Below are 24,217 nucleotides of genomic sequence, written 5' to 3' on the forward strand. Positions count from 1 at the left end.
GTGTTAATTAATTTATTACCGTAGCACCTGTACATCACTTCACTTCAGTCACCTGCTCCTCTTGCTTTTGGATGGTCTCTGCTCTGCTCCATCTGGCCTGGAGGGGGGGCCACCACCACCCATGCTGGACCCAAACAGTCTGACCCAGCGCATGCTCTGGCCCTGGGAGGGGTCTTCAGTCTGGGCTGCTGGCTGGGTCGCTGTGGCTTCTGTGGCCCTTGTGGTTCCTGGATCCTTCTCTTTCTCCTTGTCCTGGGTGAGCACTGACTCTGGGGGACTCCCCATCCAGGATGGTCTTCCTCTTCCTCTGGACCCCGTCCACTCACCACAGGAGCTGCTCTTCCTGCTTCTCTCCCTAAGAACCTCCTCTTCCTGGCTAGACTCTGCCCCTTCCACAACACCCTTCCTGGGGAGTGGGTGCTGACTCTGGCTCCGCCTCTCTGCAGACTTCTTCCTCTTCTCGCTCTTAACGAACTTTGACCCACCCTGAGCTGATTGGTCGATGTAGACCTGGGAACTCTGCATGAGCTGGTACCACCAGCCCGCCTGGCGATCACGCTCCTGCTGCTGACGACCCTCCTCCGCCCAATCCCTCTCTGTCCCCTTCCTCCTCTCTTCCTTCTCTCCCTCCTCCTCATGGCGTACTCCTCCCACCCCCATCACTCTCTTTCCTGTGCCCTTCCCCCTCCCGCTCTCTCTCCACAGGTTTGCAAATCCTGTCCCTACTTCGGTTGTCATTGGCTGTGCTTCTACAAGCCCCGCCCCTAAACTATCAATCCCCACCCCCTCTCTCCTCGACCCCATCCTCTGCATCATCCCCTCTCTCCTCCCTCTCTCTCCAACCCCTTCCATCCTAGGCCACGTCCCCTCTCGTCTCAGCCCCAACCTTCCTCTGTTCCCCACCCCGCCTCCTTCCTTTTTAACCTCCGCCCCTTCTCTCATAGACTCTGCTCTCCGTGACTCCGAGCTCCACCCCCTCATGAGCTGGAAGGTGGAGCATGCGGATTGGTCCAGGCCCTGGCCAGCGGAGGCGGAGCAGAGCTGTTCCTTGCTTCTCAGGTGTTCCTGGTTCCTCTGGACCAATCGCGGCTCAAAGAGCAGATCCAGATCAAAGGGCAACAGAGACAGAGGCTGGAGGAGGAGGAGGAGCTCCTCCAAGAGAGGCTGGCACGGCCCCTGAGACAACGGCAGGAAACCCCACGGGTGGTAGTGAGCCGCTACGATGTCTGGGGGGGACAGGCAGAAGAAGAAGTAGAAGAAGAAGAAGATGTTAGACTATCGGAAGCACACAATACCAAACCTGGGTGAAAAAAGTACTGTTATCTTTCAAAGACTTTAGCTAGGTGTGCTTGATTTGGCTCACCTTCATGAGTGTAGAGATGGTTGAACCAAAATTCCAAAGATCGCAAGCTGAAAACAGAGAGAAACAAAAGAGAGAGTCGTTAACTTGACTCTTTCACTTGTACATGCTGGCAACAATAAACATATCTGTTGAGGAGACACCAGTAAACAGTTGTAGGATAGAGCACATAGAGGCTACTCACTTCAGCAGTCCAAAGATGAATGAGTTGAGTCTCATGCTGTGGCTGGTGAGCTCTGAGTACTGGGACACCTTGGAGAACAGGCTGTGGACAACACAGGTGGATGGGCCTGATGTAGGTATCACAGGGCGGGAGTGGGGATTGATATATATATATATATATATATATATATATATATATATATATATATATATATATATATATATATATATATAAATAAGAGAGAGAGAGAGAGAGAGAGAGAGAGAGGTCAGAATTATAACACCTAGGAGACCCCTGCTCCATTTGAAAATACTCATTCATCTGTTCATTCACACATAAACGTTATTGAATCATCTTCATAGTCGTCATCATCATCATCATCATCATTAATATCATCTTCCTCACCACTCCACCTGCTCCACCCCCTCCTCCTCCTGCCTTCTCCTCCTCCTCCTCCACTTTCCAGACATACCTAGTTGTGCGGAGGCCTCTACCAGGCTTCAGGGCTTATGGCCTAATCATCATCATCATCGTCATCATCACCATCATCATCATCGTCATCATCACCTAGTTGTGTGGAGGCCTCTACCAGGCTTCAGGGCTTATGGCCTAATCATCATCATCATCATCATTATCATCATCACCTAGTTGTGTGGAGGCCTCTACCAGGCTCCAGGGCTGGTTGCGTCTCTGTCCGATGATCAGGTCCAGGACGTAGGCCTTCAGCCCATCCCCCAGCACCTCCCTTAGGGCCGGACACAGGTACTTCAGGATCAGGTGGCCCACGTTTGGACTCACCCAACTGTTACCCAGCTTCGCCTGGAGGACGGGGGAGGGTGGGGGGGAGACGAAGGAGAGGGGGACGACGACGAAGGAGAGGGGGGAGCGGTAGAAGGAGAGAGTGTGAACAGGATGTGGAAGGAAGGAGAAAGAAAGGAGGTGGTAGAAGGGGAGGAAAGAAAAAAGGAGAGGTTAGACAGAGATATAGAGAAATAGAGAGAGAAAAGGGGGAGAGAAATGGGGAGAGAAATGGGGAGAGAAATGGGGAGAGAAAGGGGGAGAGAAATAGATAGAGAAAGGGGGAGAGAAATGGGGAGAGAAAGGGGGAGAGAAATAGAGAGAGAGAAATAGAGCAATAGAGAGAGAAAGGGGGAGAGAAATAGAGAGAGAAAGGGGGAGAGAAATGGGGAGAGAAAGGGGGAGAGAAATAGATAGAGAAAGGGGGAGAGAAAGCGGGAGAGAAATGGGGAGAGAAATGGGGAGAGAAAAATAGAGAAATTATGATTAGGAAAAATAGACATTCTAATGTTGCAAAATCAGAACAGTCCCCAACAAGAGAGGTAAACTCACAGAATGTAATATAACAGAACTATATAGTTGTCTTTAGGGGTAAATCACCCAGTAGAACACAATACCTTAACATCAGGGTCCCGACTGGTGCCAAAATGAGCCACGATTAAATCTACCGCTGTATTGATGGCTTTGACTAAACCTTAGAGAGAGAAATAAAGGGAGAGAGAGGGAGAGCGAGGGAGAGAGGGAGAGAGAGAGGGAGAGGGAGAGAGAGAGGGAGAGAGAGAGGGAGAGAGAGAGAAATAAAGGGAGAGAGGGAGAGGAAGAGAGAGGGAGAGGGAGAGAGAGGGAGAGGGAGAGAGAGAGGGAGATAGAGAGAGAGAGGGAGAGAGAGAGGGAGAGGGAGATAGTGAGGGAGAGAGGGAGAGAGAGGGAGAGAGGGAGAGAGGAAAAGAGAGGGAGAGAGAGAGAAATAAAGGGAGAGAGAGGGAGAGACAGCAAGAGAAGAGGTAGTCGATTACAAGAGGCACTTCACAGCCTCTCAGCAGTAAGTATAGTCTAATACAGGAGGCAGTCACACACTTTTATGTTATGGTAATCACTCGTTTCTCCTTTCCACAATGAGAATTAGTTAGTTCCCAATGGACAACCTAAAGCAGAAAATGTTGATTTTGCAAGGCTTGAAAGTAGATATTACATGTCTTCATTATTGACAAAGCTGTTGTGAAGATGAGGAGGGCCTTGGAACAGTGGGTTAACTGCCATGTTCAGGGAAAGAACGACAGATTTTTTACCTTGTCCACACAGGGATTTGATCTAGCAACCTTTCGGTTACAGATCCAACGCTCGAACCACTAAGCTACCTGCCGTTCCTGATGACTGTAATATGGTCAAGTGCAGTAAAGAATGATATGATAGAGCAAAGCAACATGTTCAAAACCAAAAGTTATACTTTGACAGAATATTTTGTGCAGATCATTGACAAACAAAAAGGACAATTAAATACATTTTAATCCCACTTTGTAACAACAACAAAATGTGGAAAAAGTAAAGAATACTTTCTGCAGGCACTGTATCTTTATCATATTTTGTGGATACTGGTTTAGGAGTTCAGAGTCACTAGTGGGAGTTAGTGGGGTCTAGTGGAAGGACCAAGATCAAAGACCTAGTGACACTCAGAGAGAGATTACAGGGAGAGAAAAGACAGATCGCGAGAGAGAGAGGGAGAGAGAGAGAGAGAGAGAGAGAGAGAGCGGTAGTGAGAGAGAGAGCGGTAGTGAGAGAGAGAGAGCGGTAGTGAGAGAGAGAGAGCGGTAGTGGGAGAGAGAGAGCGGTAGTGAGAGAGAGAGAGCGGTAGTGAGAGAGAGAGAGCGGTAGTGAGAGAGAGAGCGGTAGTGAGAGAGAGAGAGAGGTAGTGAGAGAGAGAGAGCGGTAGTGAGAGAGAGAGCGGTAGTGAGAGAGAGAGCGGTAGTGAGAGAGAGAGAGCGGTAGTGAGAGAGAGAGAGCGGTAGTGAGAGAGAGAGAGAGCGGTAGAGAGCGAGAGAGCGGTAGTGAGAGAGAGAGAGCGGTAGTGAGAGAGAGAGAGCGGTAGTGAGAGAGAGAGCGGTAGTGAGAGAGAGAGCGGTAGTGAGAGAGAGAGAGGTAGTGAGAGAGAGAGAGAGGTAGTGAGAGAGAGAGAGGTAGTGAGAGAGAGAGAGCGGTAGTGAGAGAGAGAGCGGTAGTGAGAGAGAGAGCGGTAGTGAGAGAGAGAGAGCGGTAGTGAGAGAGAGAGAGAGCGGTAGAGAGAGAGAGAGCGGTAGTGAGAGAGAGAGAGCGGTAGTGAGAGAGAGAGAGCGGTAGTGAGAGAGAGAGCGGTAGTGAGAGAGAGAGCGGTAGTGAGAGAGAGAGAGAGGTAGTGAGAGAGAGAGCGGTAGTGAGAGAGAGAGCGGTAGTGAGAGAGAGAGAGCGGTAGTGAGAGAGAGAGAGCGGTAGTGAGAGAGAGCGGTAGTGAGAGAGAGCGGTTGTGAGAGAGAGAAAGAGATTGATAGAGAGAGAGAACAAGAGTGCGAGAGGTAGTGAGAGAGAGGTAGTGAGAGAGGTAGTGAGAGAGAGGTAGTGAGAGAGAGGTAGTGAGAGAGAGGTAGTGAGCTCATTGGCCTCTGAGTGTGAAGGTGAAAAGTAAACCACTGGAGCAACGAACCGCCCTTGTTGTCTCTGCCTGGCCGGTTCCCCTCTTTCCACTGGGATTCTCTGCCTCTAACTCTATTACAGGGGCTGAGTCACTGGCTTACTGGTGCCTCCCATGAAGTCCCTAGGAGGGGTGCGTCACTTGAGTGGATTGAGTCACTGATGTGATCGTCTTGTCTGGGTTGGCGCCCCCCCCCTTGGGTTGTGCCGTGGCGGAGATCTTTGTGGGCTATACTCGGCCTTGTCTCAGGATGGTAAGTTGGTGGTTGAAGATATCCCTCTAGCGGTGTGGGGGTTGTGCTTTGGCAAAGTGGGTGGGGTTATATCCTGCCTGTTTGGCCCTGTCCGGGGGTATCGTTGGGTGGGGCCACAGTGTCTCCCGACCCCTCCTGTCTCAGCCTCCAGTATTTATGCTGCAGTAGTTTATGTGTCTGGGGGCTAGGGTCAGTTTGTTATATCTGGAGTACTTATCCTGTCCTATCCGGTGTCCTGTGTGAATTTAAGTATGCTCTCTCTAATTCTCTTTCTCTCTCTCTCTCTCTTTCTTTCTTTCTTTCTTTCTTTCTTTCTTTCTTTCTCTCTCTCTCGGAGGACCTGAGCCCTTGGACTATGCCTCAGGATTACCTGTCCTGATGACTCCTTGCTGTCCCCAGACCACCTGGCCGTGCTGCTGCTCCAGTTTCAACTGTTCTGCCTGCGGCTATGGAACCCTGACCTGTTCAACGGACATGCTACCTGACCCAGACCTGCTGTTTTCAACTCTCTAGAGACAGCAGGAGCGGTAGAGATACTCTGAATGATTGGCTACGAAAAGCCAACTGATATTTACTCCTGAGGTGCTGACTTGCTACACCCTCGACAACTACTGTGATTATTATTTATTTATTTATGAACATTTGAACATCTTGGCCATGTTCTGTTATAATCTCCACCTGGCACAGCCAGAAGAGGACTGGCCACCCCTCATAGCCTGTTTCCTCTCTAGGTTTCTTCCTAGCTTCTGGCCTTTCTAGGGAGTTTTTCCTAGCCACCGTGCTTCTACACCTGCATTGCTTGCTGTTTGGGGTTTTAGGCTTGGTTTCTGTACAGCACCCACCACTCCACCCGGGCCCACCACTCCACCCTGGCCCACCACTCCACCCGGGCCCACCACTCCACCCTGGCCCACCACTCCACCCTGGCCCACCACTCCACCCTGACCCACCACTCCACCCTGACCCACCACTCCACCCTGGCCCACCACTCCACCCTGTCCCACCACTCCACCCTGTCCCACCACTCCACCCTGACCCACCACTCCACCCTGGTCCACCACTCCACCCTGGCCCACCACTCCACCCTGGTCCACCTCTACAAGGAAGCAATCCCAACTTTTGCCAGGACCCTGAAGGACGTCACCCTCAACCGTAGCCCCAGGACCTCACACAGGAGCAACAGAGCAACGGACACCCCGCCCAGACCAGAGAGATAAACTCCCAGACCTGCAAGACCCCCTCCTGAAGGACCTGCACCAAGAGAACCCACACCAAGTGGACCTATAGACCCCAGACCCCAGCATCACCAGCCACACCCCAACCAGCTCAGACCACCCCAAGCAAACCTTGGCCACACCCTATATAGCCCCCCCCCCCTATCAGACCTATGCCCCTTCTGCCCACCCCATGACCCCCGCCCCCACGGCAAGGACCTCAACATGACAGCAGGACATATGTCCAGGCCGTGAGCAGAGCAACAGGCCCAACCCTCACTATTACACCCGCCCAAGCCCCATCCGGCAACAGGCCCAACCCCCACTATTAAACCCGCCCAAGCCCCATCCGGCAACAGGCCCAACCCCCACTATTAAACCCGCCCAAGCCCGATCCTGCAACAGGCCCAACCCCCACTATTAAACCCGCCCAAGCCCCATCCGGCAACAGGCCCAACCCCCACTATTACACCCACCCAAGCCCCATCCGGCAACAGGCCCAACCCCCACTATTACACCCACCCAAGCCCCATCCTGCAACAGACCCAACCCCCACTATTACACCCACCCAAGCCCCATCCTGCAACAGGCCCAACCCCCACTATTACACCCGTCCAAGCCCCATCCTGCAACAGGCCCAACCCCCACTATTACACCCACCCAAGCCCCATCCTGCAACAGGCCCAAACCCCACTATTACACCCGCCCAAGCCCCATCCTGCAACAGGCCCAACCCCCACTATTACACCCACCCAAGCCCCATCCTGCAACAGGCCCAACCCCCACTATTACACCCGTCCAAGCCCCATCCTGCAACAGACCCAACCCCCACTATTACACCCGTCCAAGCCCCATCCTGCAACAGACCCAACCCCCACTATTACACCCACCCAAGCCCCATCCTGCAACAGACCCAACCCCCACTATTACACCCGTCCAAGCCCCATCCTGCAACAGACCCAACCCCCACTATTACACCCACCCAAGCCCCATCCTGCGACCTAAGAGGTATGTATCAGATGCTCAACATGCTCAGCTCACCCCTACTCTGACAGTCCGGGGCCTAAACTACACGAAAACAACACTAGACACTATGGAACACAAAGCTTTTACTATCTCATCCTGGAATATACAAGGTCATCTGCCTTTGGCCTGAAGAGCAGGAACCCAGACTTCATCAAACACATTGGAAATACAGACATTGTCATCCTACAAGAAACATGATATAGAGGAGACAGATCCACTGGTTGCTCTCTAGGTTACAGAGAGCTGGTAGTCCCATCCACCAAACTACCAGGTGGGAAACAGGGAAGGGACTCAGGGGGTATGCTAATATGGTATAGAGCAGACCTAACCCACTCTATTAAATCATTTAAAACAGGAAAATTTTACATCTGGCTAGAAATTAATAAGGAAATGATCGTAACAGAGAAACATTTCCTCATGTGTGCTACATGATATATCCCCCCACTAGAATCCCCAGACTTTAAAGAGCTTCTCCATCCTGGAGGGGGAAATCAACATTGACATCAAAGCCAAAGGAACAGTAAATATTTAGAAATGCTATAGATCGAAGGAATGTGTGGAAAGCCACCAAAAAAAAAATTAGGCAACAACAAATTCAATCCCTTCTAGACAATTTCCTGCACCTTCACTGTAATAGTGAAGGTGCAAACTTAACAGTAGAAAACCTAAACAGTATATTTAACCTCTCAGCTTCCCTATCAAATCTAAAAACGTCAAGCACACAACCTAAATCAAATCTAAAAACGTCAAGCAGACAACCTAAGAAAATGACCAACAATGACAAATGGTTTGATGAAGAATGCAAAAACCTAAGAAAGAAATTGAGAAACCTATCCAACCAAAAACCTAGAGACACAGAAAACCTGAGTCTACGCCTTCACTATGGTGAATCACTAAAACAATACAGAAATACACTATGGGAAAAAGAAGGAACAGCACGTCAGAAATCAGCTCAATGTAATTGAAGAATCCATAGACTCTAACCACTTCTGGGAAAATAGGCAAACTCTAAACAACAACACGAAGAGTTATCTATCCAAAACGGATATATACAGTATAGGTAAACCACTTCTCCAATCTTTTTGGCTCTATAACAAAGAATTAAGAGCAAAAACATATAGATGATCAAATACAAATCTTAGAATCAACTATTAAAGACTACCAGAACACACTGGATTCTCCAATTACATTGAATGAACTACAGGTCAAAATACAAACACTCCAGCCCCAAAAGGCCTGTGGGGTTGATGGTATCCTAAATGAAACGATAAAATATACAGACCACAAATTCCAATGGCCTATTCTTAAACTCTTCAACATCATCCGTAGCTCTGGCATCTTCCTCAATATTTGGAACCAAGGAGTGATCACCCCAATCCACAAAAAGTAGAGACAAATTTGACCCCAGTAACTACCGTGGGATATGCGTCAACAGCAACCCCGGGAAAATCCTCTGCATTATTATTAACAGCAGACTCGTACATTTCCTCAGGAAAAACAATGTACTGAGCAAATTTCAAATTGGCTTTTTACCAAATGATCGAACGACAGACCACGTACTCACCCTGCACACCATAATTGACAACCAAACAAACCAAAACAAAGGCAAAGTCTTCTCATGCTTTGTTGATTTCTAAAAAGCCTTCAACTCAATTTGGCATGAGGGTCTGCTATACAAACTGATGGAAAGTGGTGTTGGGGGAAAAACATACGACATTATAAAATCCATGTACACAAACAACAAGTGTGGGGTTAAAATTGACAACAAAAAAAACACGTCTTTTTACAGGGCCTGGAGGTGAGAAAGGGATGCAGCTTAAGCCCCACCCTCTTTAACATATATATCAATGAATTGGCGAGGGCACTAGAACAGTCTGCAGCACCCGGCCTCACCCTACTAGAATTTGAAGTCAAATGTCTGCTGTTGACTGATGATCTGGTGCCTCAGTACTTAACCAAGGAGGGCCTACAGCAGCACCTATATCTTCTGCACAGATTCTGTCAGACCTGGGCCCTGACAGTAAATCTCAGTAAGACAAAAATAATGTTGTTCCAAAAAAGGTTCAGTTGCCAGGCCCCGAACCCAATTTCCACCAAGACACTGTTGCCCTAGAGCACACAAAAAACGATACATTCCTCGGCCTAAACATCAGCGCCACAGGTAACTTCCACAAAGGTGTGGACGATCAAAAGGAACATCAAATTTGACATACCAATTAGAATCTGGCTAAAAATACTTGAATCAACCTTTATTGTTGTGAGGTTTGGGGTCCGCTTACCAACCAAGAATTCACAAAATGGGACAAACACCAAAAATATCCTCAGTGTACAACGTTAAACACCAAATAACGCATGCAGAGCAGAGTTAGGCCGATACCCTCTAATTATCAAAATCCAGAAAAGAGCCGTTAAATTATACAACCACCTAAAAGGAAGTGATTCCCAAACCTTCCATAACAAAGCCATCAGCTACAGAGGAACGAAACCGGAGAAGAGTCCCCTAAGCAAGCTGGTCCTGGGGCTCTGTTCACAAACACAAACACACCCCACAGAGCCCCAGGACAGCAGCACAATTAGACCCAACCAAATCATGAGTAAACAACACGATAATTACTTGACACATTGGAAAGAATTTACAAAAATACAGAGCAAACTAGAATGCTATTTGGCCCTAAACAGAGAGTACACAGCGGCAGAATACCTGACCACTGTGACTGACCCAAAACTAAGGAAATCTTTGACTACAGGCAGACCTGGCTGTCAAGAGAAGACAGTCTTCCCATGCCAATAAACCCCCTTTAATTGAAATTGATAGAAAGAGGGAGCCAGGGAGAGATAAAGACTACACTTAACATACTGCTGTGTTCAGTACCACAGTCAAGGAAAGTAAATATATGCTCTTATATCCTGATGTCACAAGCACAAACATACAGTACCTTCGGAAAGTATTCAGACCCCTTGACATTTTCCACATTTTGGTACGTTGCAGCCTTATTTTAAAACACATTGTTTTTTTTCCCCTCAATATACAGTACACACGGCCTCCCGGGTGGCGCAGTGGTTAAGGGCGCTGTACTGCAGCGCCAGCTGTGCCATCAGAGTTCCTGGGTTCGCGCCCAGGCTCTGTCGTAACCGGCCGCGACCGGGAGGTCCGTGGGGCGACGCACAATTGGCCTAGCGTCGCCCGGGTTAGGGAGGGCTTGGTCGGTAGGGGTGTCCTTGTCTCATCGCGCACCAGCGACTCCTGTGGCGGGCTGGGCGCAGTGTGCGCTAACCAAGGTGGCCAGGTGCACGGTGTTTCCTCCGGCGCATTGGTGCGGCTGGCTTCCGGGTTGGATGCGTGCTGTGTTAAGAAGCAGTGCGGCTTGGTTGGGTTGTGTATCGGAGGACGCATGACTTTCAACCTTCGTCTCTCCCGAGCCCGTACGGGAGTTGTAGCGTTGTAGCGATGAGACAGATACTACAACAATACTACAACAATTGGATACCACGAAATTGGGGAGAAAAAGGGGTAAAAAAAAAATATATATATATACAGTACACACAATAGCAAAAACAGCTATATTTTTGTACATTTTTTTTATATAAAATTTTAAAAAAATCAAATATCACATTAGTATTCAGACCCTTTACTTCTTGTTAAAGCACCTTTGACCAGTGATTACAGCCCTGAGTCTTCTTGGGTGTGATGCTACAAGCTTCGCACACCTGTATTTGGGAAGTTTCTCCCATTCTTCTCTGCAGAGCCTCTCAAATTCTGTCAGGTTGGATGGGGAGCATTGCTGCACAGATATTTTCAGGTCTCTCCAGTGATGTTCGATCAGGTTCAAGTCCGGGCTCTGGCTGGGCCACTCAAGGACATTCAGAGAGTTGTCCTGAAGTCACTCCAGCATTGTCTTGGCTGTGTGCTTAGGGTCGTTGTCCTGTTGGAAGGTGAAACAACACACCAGTCTGAGGTCCTGAGTGCTCTGGAGCAGGTTTTCATCAAGGATCTCTCTGTACTTTGCTCTGTTCATCTTTACCTTGATCCTGACTAGTCTCCCAGTCCCAGTCCATGCCGCTGAAAAACATCCCCACTGCATGATGCTGCCACTACAATGCTTCACTGTAGGGATGGTGCCAGACGTGACGCTTGGCATACAGGCCAAAGTGTTCAATCTTGGTTTCATCAGACCAGAGAACCTGGTTTCTCATGATCTGAGGGTCTTTAGGTGCCTTTTGGTAAACTCCAAGCAGGCTGTCATGTGCCTTTTACTGAGGAGTGGCTTCCATCTGGTCATTCTACCATAAAAGCCTGATTAGTGGAGTGCTGCAGAGATAGTTGTCTTTCTGGAAGGTTCTCCCTACAGAGGAACTCCAGAGCTCTGTCATAGTGACCATTGGATTCTTTGTCACCTCCCTGACCAAGGCCCTTCTCCCCCTATTTCTCAGTTTGGCATTTAAGAATGATGGAGGCCACTGTGTTCTTAGGGACCTTCAATGCTGCAGAAGTGTTTTGGTACCCTTCCCCAGAGCTGTGCCTCGACACAATCCTGTCTCGGAGCTCTACAGACAATTGCTGCGACTTCATGGCTTGGTTTGTGCTCTGACGTGCACTGTCAACTGTAGGACCTTATATAGACAGGTGTGTGCATTTCCAAATCATATCCAATCCATTTAATTTAGCACAGTTGGACTTCAATCAAGTTGTAGAAACATCTCAAGGATGATCAATGGAAACAGGATGCAGCTAAACTCAATGTAGAGTCTCATAGCGAAGGGTCTGAATCCCTATGTAAATAAGGGGGGGGGGGGGGGGAAATGTTTTGTAAATTTGTCAAAGCCTTGACCTTTTAATTTTTTAAAATCCATTTTAGATTAAAGCTGTAATGTAACAAAATGTGGAAAAAGTCGAGGGGTCTGAATACTTTCCGAATGCATGGTTTATACTACACCACTTCATCACACCTCTCTTCTGCTGCAGGTTCACAGAGATGTGGGATTGTGAGGAGGTGGAGGACGATGACGAAGAGGAGGCGTCAGGAGAGAGACAGAACTCGTCTGGAGGACGCTCCGTCAGGGAGAAGTAGTCTGGCAGGAAGTCACTGTAGTACTGCTGCAGCTGCTTCACAGACTGGCCTGAGAACACACATGGGAAGGATGAGAAAACCACACACACACACACACACACACACACACACACACACACACACACACACACACACACACACACACACACACACCTTACCATGCACACACAGAAACACACCTCACCATGCACACACAGAAACACACCTCACCATGCACACACAGAAACACACCTTACACACACACACACACACACACACACACACACACACAGAAACACACCTTACCATGCACACACAGAAACACACCTTACCATGCACACACAGAAACACACCTTACCCCCCCCCCCACACACACACACACACACACACACATCAGCATATGTTAGTAGTATATGTGCACCATTGAGTCGTCCCAGGGGGGCGTGGCCACTAGAGGCCGGAGGGAAGTCAAACACATTCCGTCGTGTGATTCGCTGTCCCCTGGCCACGCCCCGACGACCATTCCCATCCAGACTGCCTGATAGGGCAGGTACGCCTGATCCCCCAGAGGAACACCTCTCCACCCCCAGGGGGTTCCTACGACGGTACTCCCTCCATTTCAGAGTCTGGGGAGAGAGGTGGTGTCCTGTGGGGGAGGATGGGCGGAGGGGACGGGGGAATGGGGGGGGATGACGAAGTGGGTGTGAAAAGAGAAGGAGCCAAAAGAGGGGTGATGGTAGACAGGGAGATGAGAGAGGTTAGTTATCATGTGGAGGATTGGGGAAAGCAAGATTAAATGAGGAGAAAGAGGGCGACGAAGTGTACATGGTAGAAGGCAGAGGAAGAGGAAGGTTGAGAAAATGAGAGAGATGGGGTGAGTGTACATGGTAGAAGGCAGAGGAAGAGGAAGGTTGAGAAAATGAGAGAGATGGGGTGAGTGTACATGGTAGAAGGCAGAGGAAGAGGAAGGTTGAGAAAATGAGAGAGATGGGGTGAGTGTACATGGTAGAAGGCAGAGGAAGAGGAAGGTTGAGAAAATGAGAGAGATGGGGTGAGTGTACATGGTAGAAGGCAGAGGAAGGTTGAGAAAATGAGAGAGATGGGGTGAGTGTACATGGTAGAAGGCAGAGGGAGAGGAAGGTTGAGAAAATGAGAGATGGGGTGAGTGTACATGGTAGAAGGCAGAGGAAGAGGAAGGTTGAGAAAATGAGAGAGATGGGATGAGTGTACATGGTAGAAGGCAGAGGAAGGTTGAGAAAATGAGAGAGATGGGGTGAGTGTACATGGTAGAAGGCAGAGGGAGAGGAAGGTTGAGAAAATGAGAGAGATGGGGTGAGTGTACATGGTAGAAGGCAGAGGAAGGTTGAGAAAATGAGAGAGATGGGGTGAGTGTACATGGTAGAAGGCAGAGGATAAGAATAAGAAATGATTATGGATAAGAAGAAAAAGAAAGACGAGAGTCACTAAGAGAGTGTATCTGTTAAATCACCATTACTACAGTATATAACAATATATCTGTTAAATCACCATGACTACAGTATATAACAGTATATCTGTTAAATCACCATGACTACAGTGTATCTGTTAAATCACCATGACTGCAGTATATAACAATATATCTGTTAAATCACCCTGACTACAGTATATCTGTTAAATCACCCTGACTACAGTATATAACAATATATCTGTTAAATCACCCTGACTACAGTATATCTGTTAAATCACCATGACTACAGTATATCTGTTAAATCACCATGACTACAGTGTATCTGTTAAATCACCATGACTACAGTATATAACAGTATATCTGTTAAATCACCCTGACTACAGTATATAACAATATATCTGTTAAATCACCCTGACTACAGTATATCTGTTAAATCACCATGACTACAGTGTATCTGTTAAATCACCATGACTACAGTATACAACAGTATATCTGTTAAATCACCATGACTACAGTATATCTGTTAAATCACCATGACTACAGTATATCTGTTAAATCACCCTGACTACAGTATATCTGTTAAATCACCATGACTACAGTATATAACAGTATATATTTTAAATCACCCTGACTACAGTATATCTGTTAAATCACCCTGACTACAGTATATCTGTTAAATCACCCTGACTACAGTATATCTGTTAAATCACCATGACTACAGTATATCTGTTAAATCACCCTGACTACAGTATATATGTTAAATCACCATGACTACAGTATATCTGTTGAATCACCATGACTACAGTATATCTGTTAAATCACCATGACTACAGTATATCTGTTAGAATGTGTTTCAGACATAAGGAAGTGGATGGCTGCAAACTTTCTACTTTTAAACTCGGACAAAACAGAGATGCTTGTTCTAGGTCCCAAGAAACAAAGAGATCTTCTGTTGAATCTGACAATTAATCTTAATGGTTGTACAGTCGTCTCAAATAAAACTGTGAAGGACCTCGGCGTTACTCTGGACCCTGATCTCTCTTTTGAAGAACATATCAAGACCATTTCAAGGACAGCTTTTTTCCATCTACGTAACATTGCAAAAATCAGGAACTTTCTGTCCAAAAATGATGCAGAAAAATTAATCCATGCTTTTGTCACTTCCAGGTTAGACTACTGCAATGCTCTACTTTCCGGCTACCCGGATAAAGCACTAAATACACTTCAGTTAGTGCTAAATACGGCTGCTAGAATCCTGACTAGAACCCAAAAATGTGATCATATTACTCCAGTGCTAGCCTCCCTACACTGGCTTCCTGTCAAAGCAAGGGCTGATTTCAAGGTTTTACTGCTAACCTACAAAGCATTACATGGGCTTGCTCCTACCTATCTCTCTGATTTGGTCCTGCCGTACATACCTACACGTACGCTACGGTCACAAGACGCAGGCCTCCTAATTGTCCCTAGAATTTTTAAGCAAACAGCTGGAGGCAGGGCTTTCTCCTATAGAGTTCAATTTTTATGGAACGGTCTGCCTACCCATGTCAGAGACGCAAACTCGGTCTCAACCTTTAAGTCTCTACTGAAGACTCATCTCTTCAGTGGGTCATATGATTGAGTGTAGTCTGGCCCAGGAGTGGTAGGGTGAACGGAAAGGCTCTGGAGCAACGAACTGCCCTTGCTGTCTCTGCCTGGCCGGTTCCCCTCTTTCCACTGGGATTCTCTGCCTCTAACCCTATTACAGGGGCTGTGTAGAGTCACTAGCTTTACTGGGGCTCTCTCATGCCGTCCCTGGAGGGGGTGCGTCACCTGAGTGGGTTGAGTCATTGATGTGGTCATCCTGTCTGGGTTGCCCCCCCCCCCCCCCTTGGGTTGTGCCGTGGCGGAGGTCTTTGTGGGCTATACTCAGCCTTGTCTCAGGATGGCAAGTTGGTGGTTGAAGATATCCCTCTAGTGGTGTGGGGGCTGTGCTTTGGCAAAGTGGGTGGGGTTATATCCTTCCTGTTTGGCCCTGTCCGGGGGTGTCCTCGGAGTGGGCCACAGTGTCTCCTGACCCCTCCTGTCTCAGCCTCCAGTATTTATGCTGCAGTAGTTTATGTGTCGGGGGGCTAGGGTCAGTTTGTTATATCTGGAGTACTTCTCCTGTCCTATTCGGTGTCCTGTGTGAATCTAAGTGTGCGTTCTCTAATTCTCTCCTTCTCTCGTTCTCTCTCTCGGAGGACCTGAGCCCTAGGACCATGCCCCAGGACTACCTGACATGATGACTCCTTGCTGTCCCCAGTCCACCTGGCTGTGCTGCTGCTCCAGTTTCAACTGTTCTGCCTTATTATTATTCGACCATGCTGGTCATTTATGAACATTTGAACATCTTGGCCATGTTCTGTTATAATCTCCACCCGGCACAGCCAGAAGAGGACTGGCCATCCCACATATGCTCTCTCTAATTCTCTCTTTCTTTCTCTCTCTCGGAGGACCTGAGCCCTAGGACCATGCCCCAGGAATACCTGACATGATGACTCCTTGCTGTCCCCAGTCCACCTGACTGTGCTGCTGCTCCAGTTTCAACTATTCTGCCTTATTATTATTCGACCATACTGGTCATTTATGAACATTTGAACATCTTGACCATGTTTTGTTATAATCTCCACCCGGCACAGCCAGAAGAGGACTGGCCACCCCACATAGCCTGGTTCCTCTCTAGGTTTCTTCCTAGGTTTTGGCCTTTCTAGGGAGTTTTTCCTAGCCACTGTGCTTCTACACCTGCATTGCTTGCTGTTTGGGGTTTTAGGCTGGGTTTCTGTACAGCACTTTGAGATATCAGCTGATGTACGAAGGGCTATATAAATAAATTTGATTTGATTTGATTTAAATCACCCTGACTACAGTATATAACACTATATCTGTTAAATCACCCTGACTTCAGTATATCTGTTAAATCACCATGACTACAGTATATCTGTTAAATCACCCTGACTACAGTATATAACAATATATCTGTTAAATCACCATGACTACAGTATATCTGTTAAATCACCCTGACTACAGTATATCTGTTAAATCACCCTGACTACAGTATATAACAATATATCTGTTAAATCACCATGACTACAGTATATCTGTTAAATCACCATGACTACAGTATACAACAGTATATCTGTTAAATCACCATGACTACAGTATACAACAGTATATCTGTTAAATCACCATGACTACAGTATGTCTGTTAAATCACCATAAGAGGTGAGTTGACCGCAAACAAATAACGTACAACATAAATAAAAATAAGAAAAAGGACTGAACTGATACCACCACATCCATGACAACTCCTGACCGGACTGCACTGAGACAGAGACACCTACCATGTTGTGTCGCGGACCCTGGTCCTCTGCTCCCCTCCACAGAGTCTGACGTCTCCTCGTATCGCAGTGAAATCTCACTGTCCTGGAGCACGACCGGCAGGACGGGGAGGGTCCCACGGTGGTAGTGCTGGTGACACTGACCCTGCACCTGGCCCTGGACCGGAGGCAGCATGGGGGGCACCGCACCCTGCTTCACCCCCTGGGGCGGAGGTGGAGGAGTGGGAGGCAGAGGGACAGCCGCCAGTCGTGCTGGTGGTGGATGGGTATGGTGGAGGGGCAGGAGCTCGGCCGACAGGGGGCAGGAGAGGCTGCGAGGAGTTTGGGGACTGGGGGTGCAGGTAGAACAGGAAGTGGAGGTCAGCCCCTGGAGACGGACGGGGGAATAGCTACCTAGCGGCGAGGGCCGGACAGAACCAGGGCCGAGCGGTGCCACCGCTGATACCATCCCACCCATCGTACCCCCACTCTGGCATCGACGCAAAGAGTCTTCCCATCGGTCGTCATCGACTCCATCAGACCCCTCTGGACCTCCAGAAGGCCCTCCACCCCGCGCCTGCATCCCAGAAACGTAGCCCGTCAGCAAGGGAAGAATGGGCTTGGGCTGGGACAGCTTGGAGAACTGGTGGTGGAAGGTGAAGGGTTGAATGGGGAGGGTGGTAGGACGCTGGTCTTTAGTGTAGCGGACAACAGCAGAGCTGCACGAAGAGCTGGAGAGACCACCTGAAAGAAAGAAAGAAAGAAAGAAAGAAAGAAAGAAAGAAAGAAAGAAAGAAAGAAAGAAAGAAAGAAAGAAAGGAGAGACAAGGTCAGTAAAGGTTAACCCATTTCTCTTGGCACAATTCTCAATTTTAGCTCTGTCATCATCATTTACAAAGCATGTGTTATTTATTCCCTGATAATAACTGATAACACAGGAACTGTATCAGCCATTACACAGTCTGTATTACAAATGAATGAACATGTAGGGAAAATTAAGGTTAAGTTGAACTGATCCACAGAGACAAACACAAACTGCCCAGAAAGCTGCTAGTATCAACAGACTGATAGTCCTGATCACATACAGCCCAGACTGCCTTGTAACTAGAGACACAGTATACTGTGATAGGCAGATACACACCTGGAGAATACTGCGTCAGTCTGTCCTTAAGCAGAAACACCAAAGAACAGCCTTTTTTCCAGTATTCTCTTCTTTCTGTCTCTCTGTGTATCCGTATCAGTGTGTGAGCATGTACTGTAGCGTGTCAGTGTGTGTGTGTGTGTGTGTGTTGTATTCCTCGATCTGGTCGCTGCGTGAGCAACGGGGGTGTGTGTGACGTCAGCAGCAACATTGCGCAAGCTGTTTATGCTCTGCCATGGAATGTCAGTCAGCCTGGATGCAGTAACACATCTCAGCCACATAGGCAGTATTGAGTCATGAGTACTGTCCTCTGACTGGAAAAAATCTCTCCCTCTCTTCCTCTCTCTCCCTCTCCTCCCTTCCTCTCCCTCTCCCTCTCCTCCCTTCCTCTCCTATTTCATGAATGAATCGATTATCCAGCTAAGGGTTTTTAGCCAGCCCATGTCTCCTTGTAGGCATCATTAGCTTGGTTTGGTTTAGGCTACTACATGATACTAGAGTTTTCCCAATAACCATCATGACGTTGCTACAACCTAGCCTACGATTTAAAGTTCACAACGTAGGTGCACAGGTATAAAGAAATTAGAGTCATCAAGGTGACAGACAGTGACACATTCAATAACACCTTGCACACTCTTGCCTGCATCTAGGTGATCTAGGGTTTAATCATTAGTCCAACAGTTGCAAATGAGAGTTTCTATTGGAAATATTCAGGTATGTTTATCCTCGTTTTAATTCCGTTTAAGAAATGTTTTTTTTTTCAACAGAATCAGTGGAATCAACACACCCTTGATTATACACAAACACGGCCACAAATAACGTAAACCGCATGATCACTTTGCTCGTTGTATAAATAATAACTTCTCGCATCTACGCTCTCTCCTGCTCTCAGCTTTTCCTTTCGCTTGTGGACTTCAGCATACAATACAACACCTGCCTGTGACCAGGGGAATAAACCTTTCCGAGGCCAAACTTCAATACCATAACAGCTACACACAGCCTACATCGTTTTCACCATATTAACGTCATAGTCATCATAGCTACTGGAACTAACGCGTTAGTAAACCCGTTACAATCATGCAGTAGTGTACAGCAAGCAGTTTAGCAGTTACACTGGTGGGCTCCGGTGGCAATACATTTATAAAACCAACAGTTTACCTTGACTTGGAAGAGTTCCAGTGTTGGATAACCATAGCCAGGTTACTAACATAGCATCCCTCTCTGTTTGAGCCGGGTGTTTGAATAGGCTAAACTAGCTAGCTGCATTCGCTAGCTAAGTGAAAGTGAAAAATATATTCTACAAAATATAGCTAGCTCCCTCTCTCTCTCTCTCTTAATTTTGGAAGAAATTAATTTGTTCAAAACTGTTCAACTAGCTAGCTGTAGCTTATGTTTTCAGTACTAGATTCATTCTCTGATCATTTGATTGGGTGGACAACATATCAGTTCATGCTGCAAGAGCTCTGATAGGTTGGAGGACTACCTCTGGAAGTTGTCTTAATTACTGTGTAAGTCTGTGGAAGAGGGTGAAAACCATGAGCCTCCTAGGTTTTGTAATGAAGTCAATGTACCCAGAGGAGGACGGAAGCTAGCTGTCCTCCGGCTACACCATGGCGCTACAGAGTTCTGTTGAGGGAACTGTAGACCTTCATTGCAAAAGTGTGTTTTAATCAATTATTTGGTGACGTGTGAATATATTTAGTATAGCTTCATCTACAAAGGAAAACTTTAGAATTAGAATGACATCACAGAGAAAGGGAGAGGGTTTTGATCTTTCTGGATTCCATTAGAATGACATCACAGAGAAAGGGAGAGGGTTTTGTTCTTTCTGGATTCCATTAGAATGACATCACAGAGAAAGGGAGAGGGTTTTGTTCTTTCTGGATTCCATTAGAATGACATCACAGAGAAAGGGACAGGGTTTTGTTCTTTCTGGATTCCATTAGAATGACATCACAGAGAAAGGGACAGGGTTTTGTTCTTTCTGGATTCCATTAGAATGACATCACAGAGAAAGGGAGAGGGTTTTGTTCTTTCTGGATTCCATTAGAATGACATCACAGAGAAAGGGACAGGGTTTTGTTCTTTCTGGATTCCATTAGAATGACATCACAGAGAAAGGGAGAGGGTTTTGTTCTTTCTGGATTCCATTAGAATGACATCACAGAGAAAGGGACAGGGTTTTGTTCTTTCTGGATTCCATTAGAATGACATCACAGAGAAAGGGAGAGGGTTTTGTTCTTTCTGGATTCCATTAGAATGACATCACAGAGAGAGGGAGAGGGTTTTGTTTTTTTATTTTAAAGATATTTACTGAGAAGGATGGTCCTCCCCTTCCTCCTCTGAGGAGCCTCCCCCCGCAGGCCCCTGCGAAGCGTGGCTCCCGCCAACCACAAACGGTACTGAAAAATCATACCGTCGGCATTTCGAAATACCCCCCCCCGAATATTGTATTTGTATTTATTATGGATCCCCATTAGTTCCTGCCAAAGCAGCAGCTACTCTTCCTGGGGTTTATTATGGATCCCCATTAGTTCCTGCCAAAGCAGCAGCTACTCTTCCTGGGGTTTATTATGGATCCCCATTAGTTCCTGCCAAAGCAGCAGCTACTCTTCCTGGGGTTTATTATGGATCCCCATTAGTTCCTGCCAAAGCAGCAGCTACTCTTCCTGGGGTTTATTATGGATCCCCATTAGTTCCTGTCAAAGCAGCAGCTACTCTTCCTGAGGTTTATTATGGATCCCCATTAGTTCCTGCCAAGGCAGCAGCTACTCTTCCTGGGGTTTATCATAGATCCCCATTAGTTCCTGCCAAGGCAGCAGCTACTCTTCCTGGGGTTTATCATAGATCCCCATTAGTTCCTGCCAAGGCAGCAGCTACTCTTCCTGAGGTTTATTATGGATCCCCATTAGTTCCTGCCAAAGCAGCAGCTACTCTTCCTGGGGTTTATTATGGATCCCCATTAGTTCCTGCCAAGGCAGCAGCTACTCTTCCTGAGGTTTATTATGGATCCCCATTAGTTCCTGCCAAGGCAGCAGCTACTCTTCCTGAGGTTTATTATGGATCCCCATTAGTACCTGCCAAGGCAGCAGCTACTCTTCCTGAGGTTTATTATTTATTATGGATCCCCATTAGTTCCTGCCAAGACAGCAGCTACTCTTCCTGGGGTTTATTAAGGATCCCCATTAGTTCCTGCCAAAGCAGCAGCTTCTCTTCCTGGGGTTTATTATGGATCCCCATTAGTTCCTGCCAAAGCAGCAGCTACTCTTCCTGGGGTTTATTATGGATCCCCATTAGTTCCTGCCAAAGCAGCAGCTACTCTTCCTGGGGTTTATTATGGATCCCCATTAGTTCCTGCCAAAGCAGCAGCTACTCTTCCTGGGGTTTATTATGGATCCCCATTAGTTCCTGCCAAGACAGCAGCTACTCTTCCTGGGGTTTATTAAGGATCCCCATTAGTTCCTGCCAAAGCAGCAGCTACTCTTCCTGGGGTTTATTATGGATCCCCATTAGTTCCTGCCAAAGCAGCAGCTACTCTTCCTGGGGTTTATTATGGATCCCCATTAGTTCCTGCCAAAGCAGCAGCTACTCTTCCTGGGGTTTATTATGGATCCCCATTAGTTCCTGCCAAAGCAGCAGCTACTCTTCCTGGGGTTTATTATGGATCCCCATTAGTTCCTGCCAAAGCAGCAGCTACTCTTCCTGGGGTTTATTATGGATCCCCATTAGTTCCTGCCAAAGCAGCAGCTACTCTTCCTGGGGTTTATTATGGATCCCCATTAGTTCCTGCCAAAGCAGCAGCTACTCTTCCTGGGGTTTATCATAGATCCCCATTAGTTCCTGCCAAAGCAGCAACTACTCTTCCTGGGGTTTATCATAGATCCCCATTAGTTCCTGCCAAATCAGCAGCTACTCTTCCTGGGGTCCGGCAAAATGAAAGCAGTTTATACAATTTTAAAAATACATTCACAGATTTCGCAACACACTGTGTACCCTCAGGCACCTACTCCACCACTACCACATATCTACAGTACTAAATCCATGTGTATGTATAGTGCGTATGTTATCATGTGTGTGTGTGCCAATGTTTGTGTTGCTGTTCCATAAGGTGTTTTTTCATTTGTTTTTTAAATGTAATTTTACTGCTGGCGTGAGTTACTTGATGTGGAATAGAGTTCCATGTAGTCATGTCTCTATGTAGTACTGTGGAATAGAGTTGCATGTAGTCATGGCTCTATGTAGTACTGTGTGACATTATGTCCTTATTTTATACTGTTTGACATTATGTCCTTATTTTATACTGTTTGACATTATGTCCTTATTTTATACTGTATAAAATGTCCTTATTTTCCACTTCTTATTATCATCCTCTTTCAACCCCTTTCTCTCGTCCTCTCTCTCTCCTCTTTCAACCCCCTTCCCCCCTTCTCTCTCTCTCCTCTTTCAACCCCCTTCTCCCCTTCTCTCTCATCTATGATTCATCTCTCGTTCTCCCCCCCATTCACTCATTAATATGTATAATTCCAGACAGTGCAGTATATATTATTATAGCTCCTGTTTTGTATTTTTATCATATATTCCAATAGTGTACACCCCCAGCCACATCTGCCCCCCCCCCCCTGTCCTCCACATCCCCTGGCTTAATCCCAGCCCTCCTAACACTCCATATTCTCAACCTAAATTAAAAGGCTGTCTCCATGTTTTACTGTGACAAAGTGTCTGTACATCTGTGTTGGCCACTCTAGGGTGACTGGAATGTGTGTTTTTCCCCCTCTGTCCTCTCTCTCTCCCATTGGACTGAAGCACTAATATGCTAATATGCTCTCTCGGAGTCCCTCCCACATTGGGAACAGCTGGGCCAGTCTGTCTGTCCTACTAGAACATTCCATTCGGAGTCCTCTGACACTCAATGTTCCGCAGAGAAATTCTTAGGAATTTCAAACGCTTTCGAAACACTGTCACTTTAGTCCTGAGGCCTGGAAAGGACACGTTAAAGGACCAAAGCTTTACTATCAGCAGGGATAAACACTCCATCTCTCTGTCACTGTAGTTTTAGTCCTGAGGCCTGGAAAGGACACGTTAAAGGACCAAAGCTTTACTATCAGCAGGGATAAACACTCCAACTCTCTGTCACTGTAGTTTTAGTCCTGAGGCCTGGAAAGGACACGTTAAAGGACCAAAGCTTTACTATCAGCAGGGATAAACACTCCAACTCTCTGTCACTGTAGTTTTAGTCCTGAGGCCTGGAAAGGACCAAAGCGCTATTTTCAGAAGGGACAAACACAGTGAGCAGGGGGAACAGGCCTGTTCTGCTACTGTTTATATCATCATCACCACCTGCACTCTCACATACACACATACTATTTCATTCTGTTCCCATGCACTGTACATCTTGGCTACTGTACATCTTGGCTACTGTACATCTTGGCTACTGTACATCTTGGCTACTGAACATCTTGGCTACTGAACATCTTGGCTACCGTACATCTTGGCTACTGAACATCTTGGCTACTGAACATCTTGGCTACTGAACATCTTGGCTACTGTACATCTTGGCTACTGTACATCTTGGCTACTGTACATCTTGGCTACTGAACATCTTGGCTACTGAACATCTTGGCTACTGTACATCTTGGCTACTGTATGTCTAGAGTATATCTGGTCACAGCGATTCTTACCTGTTCAAACATAATATGGAAAGGAAAGATATTGCATAAAGCACGTAGACAACCAAACTAGTTGATACATAGAGTAGACTGGGGAAAAAAAC

The 24,217-nt window shown here is 47.1% G+C and overlaps 1 protein-coding gene across 2 annotated transcripts in view; it reads right to left on the reverse strand.

Annotated features, from left to right (window-relative positions):
* Positions 1-24,217, reverse strand: part of LOC110525077 (iporin) — a 53,285-nt gene that overhangs the window by 1,215 nt on the left and 27,853 nt on the right. Inside the window, exons 5-12 of one of the 2 annotated variants that reach the window (XM_036979296.1) lie at positions 17,331-18,050; positions 12,946-13,170; positions 12,424-12,594; positions 2,939-3,015; positions 2,168-2,342; positions 1,545-1,650; positions 1,364-1,410; positions 53-1,226 (exon numbers count right to left, since the gene is read on the reverse strand). In XM_036979296.1, the coding sequence (XP_036835191.1) occupies positions 53-1,226; positions 1,364-1,410; positions 1,545-1,650; positions 2,168-2,342; positions 2,939-3,015; positions 12,424-12,594; positions 12,946-13,170; positions 17,331-18,050 (2,695 nt within the window). The remainder of the gene's footprint in view (positions 1-52; positions 1,227-1,363; positions 1,411-1,544; positions 1,651-2,167; positions 2,343-2,938; positions 3,016-12,423; positions 12,595-12,945; positions 13,171-17,330; positions 18,051-24,217) is intronic. The other variant, XM_036979297.1, reaches the window with a different exon arrangement.

This window comes from Oncorhynchus mykiss, chromosome 6 (assembly GCF_013265735.2).
Source record: "Oncorhynchus mykiss isolate Arlee chromosome 6, USDA_OmykA_1.1, whole genome shotgun sequence".
Classification (NCBI taxonomy): Eukaryota; Metazoa; Chordata; class Actinopteri; order Salmoniformes; family Salmonidae; genus Oncorhynchus; species Oncorhynchus mykiss.